Source organism: Cebus imitator, unplaced genomic scaffold (assembly GCF_001604975.1).
Source record: "Cebus imitator isolate Cc_AM_T3 unplaced genomic scaffold, Cebus_imitator-1.0 Scaffold77, whole genome shotgun sequence".
Lineage (NCBI taxonomy): Eukaryota > Metazoa > Chordata > Mammalia > Primates > Cebidae > Cebus > Cebus imitator.
In genome coordinates, this window is record NW_016107392.1 from 298930 (window position 1) to 304752 (window position 5823).

A 5823-nucleotide genomic window follows, 5' to 3' on the forward strand; every position below is an offset into this window, starting at 1 on the left:
TTGAGACAGACTCTCACTCTGTCGTCAGGCTGGAGTGCAGTGGCACAATCTTGACTCACTGCAACCTCCGCCTCCCGGGTTCAAGTGATTCTCCTGCCTCAGCCTCCAGAGTAGCTGGGACTATAGGCATGTGCCACCCACGCCCAGCTAACTTCTGTATTTTTAATAGAGACAGGTTTCACCATGTTGGCCAGGATGATCTTGATCTCCTGACCTCATGATCTGCTCACCTCAGCCTCCCAAAGTGCTGGGATTACAGGCGTGAGCCACTGCGCCCGACCCATCTTAACCATTTTTGAGCATATAGTACGGCAGTGTTAACTCCAGGCATGTTGTTATGCAACAGACCCCCGGGACTTTCTCATCTTGTAAAACTGAAGCTCTATACCCACTGAACAATTCCCCTTTGCCCCTTCCCCCTGCCTGCGCTAGTTCTTGGCACCATTTTTGTGCTTTCTGTTTTTAAGAGTCTGACTACTTAAGATACCTCAGACAAGTGGGATCTGGCTTACATTCCTTGAGCATTGTATTCTGGAAACGTGTTTCCTTCCTCTGAAAAAGGGGTAGAGTTCTGAAGGAGAACTACTGGTCTTATTGTATCACTTGCTGTACCTATTTTTATTTAACAAATATTCATCTATGGTATAATAAAAATGTCATGAATGAGTTGCTCACTGGAATCTTTGTTATCTCCGAGTATCTCACTGAGGAATTTGAAGTTTAACAGTGGATGTTGACTTCCACAGCTGCTTATAATTATCCGGTGTCTTTAATGTTTGCGACCAAAACATCACACACGTGGTATTGTTCATTCTGAGTTTCAAAATCATAACCAAAAAAAAAAAAATTGAAGCCAGAATGTAGCAAATACAGTAGTCAGTCTTTAACATGCATTTGAAGAGTTGAGTCATCCTAGCCCATCCTACGATGGCAAGATAATTTCAAAGGGGACTCGGGCTATCCACAGTTGCACCTGCCTTAAAAGTCAAGAAGAACTTGTTTTTTGGGTCACTTTAGCCTGGGGATCATTTCCTAGTAGTATAGCTGCAGATCTTGGAACGCCATTCCTGTGTTGTGTGAATTCAAGACAACATGGGTTTTAGAACCCTTTGACTCTGCTCAGCGTCTCCCAGATCAAGGTAAGGTAATGTTGCCAAGAACCACTACTTACAGAATGTTTGGGCTTTTGCTTTTCTTCCTTGCCCGAAATCCACATGTCCGCTCTGAGAAAAGAAGCTAACAACTTCTTCCAGTCTGTAAGCAGGAGAAATTCCAGAGTCCAACTGCCACTAAGACCTTGTCCCTGAACTTGTCAACTTCTTCCCTGCCCTCCCACCTCCTCCTTTTGTACCAGCCAAAGAAGGTCTTCCGTTTCTTTTTTGAAGAGCCTCAGAGAGGAGCATTTGAGCACCTACTTTAGCCAGAAAGACCACTGACATCTGGGCATGAGACTGGCATCTAGAATTTGCCAGGGAGGCAGCCACACTTCCCAAAAGATCTGGGGCCCTTCTCACAGGCTCATACCCTCTGCTGGCCTAGAGCCTTTATGTTCCCCCCGGGTGCCGAGGCAAACGATCTTTGCCAGCAGGGAAGTCTGAAAGGCTTAATTTTGTACACTCTGGGGAAAATTCTCCAGAAGTAATGTTGCATTTTCTCCCTGCCACCAGGCACATTCCCTTCCTAAGGTCTAGATCAGCGGGTGGCCCTCCCAGCGAAAGCTCTGTGTCCTATGATCCGAAACAATAAAGCTGTGCTTGGGTAAGTGAGATTATGTTTACGATGATGGTCATCACTCCAGCCCTAGGATGTTAGAGAAACTGAAAAATAAGCTTAGCAGGCTGCCTAGGTTCTGCGGAATCAGCAGGACCCCGCTGTGACCAATCAAGAACCGCCCTGGGGAGAGAAATTGACTCATTCTTTTCAATTTGCTGATTGGCTTTGAGGAGTGGGCCGAGCTACTGCCTCTGTCCCGGCTTCCCATTGGTGGATGAAAGTTAAAGGTGGGCCTCCGGCAAGTTTTTGTCCTTTGATAAAAAGGAATGTCTTGGGGACTTTCCTTTTCTGCTCTGGAGGCCCAGGCTCAAGGCAAATTATAAGTAGGGAACCAATTTGAAGGAAAGACATGTGAACAGAGTTAAGGTACCAGGTCCTGGGAGCGACCAGCAGCTGCCCACGAAGTCCTCACACACCTCTGGCAAGCTCGGGTGCTTGTTTTAAGGAAAGGGGCTACTAGATTCTTACCAACAGCGAGCCCGGGTAGGAGATGAAACAGGATGACCTCCCCAAAATAGGTCATCCGAGGAAGGAAAACTGATGGAGAGCACAATATACTCTGAGCATTTTTCATGTTTTTAAGCTTTTAAATGATTTCTTCAAGGCCGAGCAGCAGCAGCAAAGGTGTGGTTTAATGGATTAAGAGGGCTTTTGCTGACACCTAGAATGAAGTTACTCTATTACTAATCAAGCCGAGAGGAGGCCCACTATGCCCCCGTTTATCATCCTTTCCCAGTTCCTTTTTGCTGGTCATAAAACGATGCTCATCAATCCCACCTAAAGCAGAAGGCCGGGAGCCCAGCCTCTTGTAGAAACAGCGAGGGTATAACTGCCCTCCCGTTCTGCCCCCAAGACGAAGGAGGACTCTTGGAAGCCAAGAAAGGTTTAAGAAGTCTCTCTGGACAGAGAGCAGTGCCTAGGGAGGAAGCCTTTCGCCGGCAGAGCGGGGTTCAAGGACGAGCTGGAGAGGACAGAGGCGCGATGGGCCTGCTGCAGGTCCTGCTCCGAGCCCGGAAGCTGCTGCTGGTCGTCTGTGTCCCACTCCTGCTGCTGCCTCTGCCCATCCTCCACCCCAGCAGCGTGAGTACCGACCTGCGCCCTCCCACTGGGGTCCGGGATCAGTGGGAGGGCAAAGAGGGGAGGTCGGTGGGGGACGTGGGGTGCTCAGGCAGTCCCTCAAAATGGCTTGTAGTGGGTTTAAAGAAATGGAAGTGTTTTTCTGGAGGAAACCAAGATAGCTTCTTCCTGTCATGTTCGTTCCCTAGCCCAGTCTCAGTCCCCCAATCCCACGGCCCCCAACCAGGGGTCAGGACAGAGTAGGGGCCTTGGCAGAAGTGACTGATGGGTGTTGCACCAAGCAACAGGCCAGCCCACCCCAGCCACGGGGACCAGCGACATCCATGCAAAGGACATAGTGCATCTGTGTTTGTCGGGAGTCCACTTGGGACCCTGGTTATCTGAGAGCCCCTGGAGACACAGGGAGAACTCCCAATAGAGGCACTGAGGAGAAGGCTGGGGGAGGAAGGAAACCATGGAGCCTGTCCGAGGTCTGTGGTCGTGTCCTGGTGAGCTTCCATGACCACAGTTGAAGCTCTAATCCCTCAAACTCCTATCGACTTCAGGGAATGAATGTCTAGAGAAGGAATGGAAGCAGAGCTTGGCAGGCTGCCCTGGTCCCATGCACGTGGCCTTGAATTATTTGTGTCTTCTGTGTTTTCTTCCCTGTGCTCTTGAAGGACAGACACAAAATGACACGATAAAAAAGAGATAAGAGCCCCCAGACTCTAGGCTATGACCTCATTCTTCACCCGGTTTGTGCAAACAGAGGAACCCGAGCTCTGGCTCCACATTCAGCTTGCCTGTCACAACCTCCCCGTGGTCACCTGCTTCCCTTCCCTCCACTGTTCTCTTCTGTGACAGGCTTGTCCCTTTCCCTCAGCTGGCACTGCCCTGGAGACTTTAGGAAAAATAAGCTAAAACATGTTAATCACGTTTGTAGGAGGGGGAGCACTTCTTCCACTCCGCTCTGTAAGTAACTTGGTAACCAAGATTAAGTTGAAAAGTTAAACAGAGGGGATTAGGATGGTTCTTCTTAAAAACAAACTGGCTTAAATCTTTCATAGAATAAATACACCAGAGTGCCAGGGAGACGCTGATTAAAACTGGGCTGGGATTAGTAGACAGTGATTGCTGCTGACGTTTTTCCCAGACTGTACCCTAGTCAATTTTCTCCTTTGTCTAAATGGGCCTGATTTTTTTTCTTTTTGTGGCTTTTTCTTTCCCTCAACGTCAGGTTGATATAAGGGACTGTTACCAAGAGACATATTAGCCTCCTCTCCAAAGCAGTATCAGGAATGTCTCATATCTCCTTGTTGAGTCAGCCTCGTCTTTGGGGACCTTGGCCACTGCCCACAGAAGGCACAGACTAGGTGCCCAGCAGGTAGAGTGTCTTTCATCCATCTGTCACCATTTGCATCAAACTTTTTTTTTTTTGTAGACGCAGAGTCTCACTCTGTCACCCAGTCTGGAGTGAGTGGCACAACCATAGCTCACTGCAGCCTTGAACTCCTGGAATCTAGCAATCTTTGTGCCTCGGCCTCCGGGCAGCTGGGACTACAGGCAAGCAAGCACCACCACATGCAGCTGTTTTTTTTGTTTTTGTTTTGTTTTTGTGGAAATGGGGGGGGTCTTACTATGTTGCCCAGGCTGGTCTCAAATTCCTGGCCTGAAGTGATCCTTCCACCTCAGCCTCCCAAAGTGCTGAGATTATGTGTGAGCCCCTGTGCCTGGCCTGCATCGAACTTTTAGATGCTGATATTTAATCCTTAATATTCCAAACGGATTTGCTTGCTCTGGGCTGGAGTTTAGAGCAGGGGTGGCATACCTGGGCAGGAGCTCCTGGCCTGCATTTGGATGGTTTTTCTAAGCAACAAGCTTCAGCTCCATTTTAGAAGGAGTCAAAATGACCTTCCCCCTTTTTCTTGCCCAGCTCTCCAAAACTAGAGGTCCAGACACTATTTATCATGTTATAGAAGAGGGTACAAGAGGGGCATCCATAACTAAGCCCTTCCTCAGTGCCCCCAGTGGGATAAAAGTTGCACCTCAACCGCCCAAGCTAAATTTTTTTAAAAGGGCCCACCAGTCACTGATGATAGCAGATAAACAGACTTCAACCTCCTTCCTGTGAAGTCGGAGTGGGATATCAATGTGGAGGTCAAACTGCATGGAAAATGAGCCATTCCACCCCTAAGTTAGTAGCAGACTAGGAAATGTCCTACATAGAAAAATGCCACTTTCAAACTCTTCACTTGTAAACAGGAGCCAAAAAATAGTAGATAGTACTATCCCTTGAAGACATTGTCTCAATACTCACCAATCCCCAGCCCCTACACACCTGCTGGCAAGGAACCAGTGGTATTAATAAGGAGCCTGGGGGTTGCAGAATATTCTGTCCAGAAGATGCAAGAGACTAATAGCCAGCAAAGAAGCCCAGTGCAGGTCAGCCCACGTGAAGTGAGCCACCTGCTAGACATGGGATAGGCACTGGGACATCAGACTTCCTGTAAGCAAACTTCGCAGAGTATTTTTGGTTGTATGAATACAAGCTTACCTCCTGAATTTTGAGAAGCTTTAGAAGGGGCAAAAGGAAGTTTATGGAGATTCCGGGTGAAATAAGTGGAAAATATATGGAAAGACTCTCTAAAGGTGTCTCTTGTCCATTCTTCTACTCTAAGGAAAAGCCAGGTTAAAAATGATAGTAGTTGACTGGCTGCAGTGGCTCACGCCTGTAATCCCAGCACTTTGGGAGGCCAAGGTGGGTGGATTACCTGAGGTCAGTAGTTCAAGACCAGCCTGACCAACATGGTGAAATCCTGTCTCTACTAAAAATAAAAAATAATAATAATAAGCTGAGCATGGTGGCATGAGCATGTAATCTCAACTACTTGGGAGGCTGAGGCAAGAGAATCACCTAAACCTGAGAGACCGAGGTTGCAGTGAGTAGTGATTATGCCACTGAACTACAGCCTGGGCAACAAGGGCAAAACTCCC

At 48.1% G+C, this 5823-nt stretch overlaps 1 protein-coding gene across 2 annotated transcripts in view; it reads left to right on the forward strand.

Annotated features, from left to right (window-relative positions):
- Positions 1-2026: 2026 nt before the first annotated feature.
- The window catches only part of SLC13A4 (solute carrier family 13 member 4), a 45963-nt gene continuing 42166 nt past the window's right edge, over positions 2027-5823 (forward strand). For both annotated transcript variants that reach the window (XM_017532506.2, XM_017532507.2), the window contains exon 1: positions 2027-2853. In XM_017532506.2, coding sequence (XP_017387995.1) covers positions 2755-2853 — 99 coding nt within the window. In that variant the 5' untranslated portion in view covers positions 2027-2754. The remainder of the gene's footprint in view (positions 2854-5823) is intronic.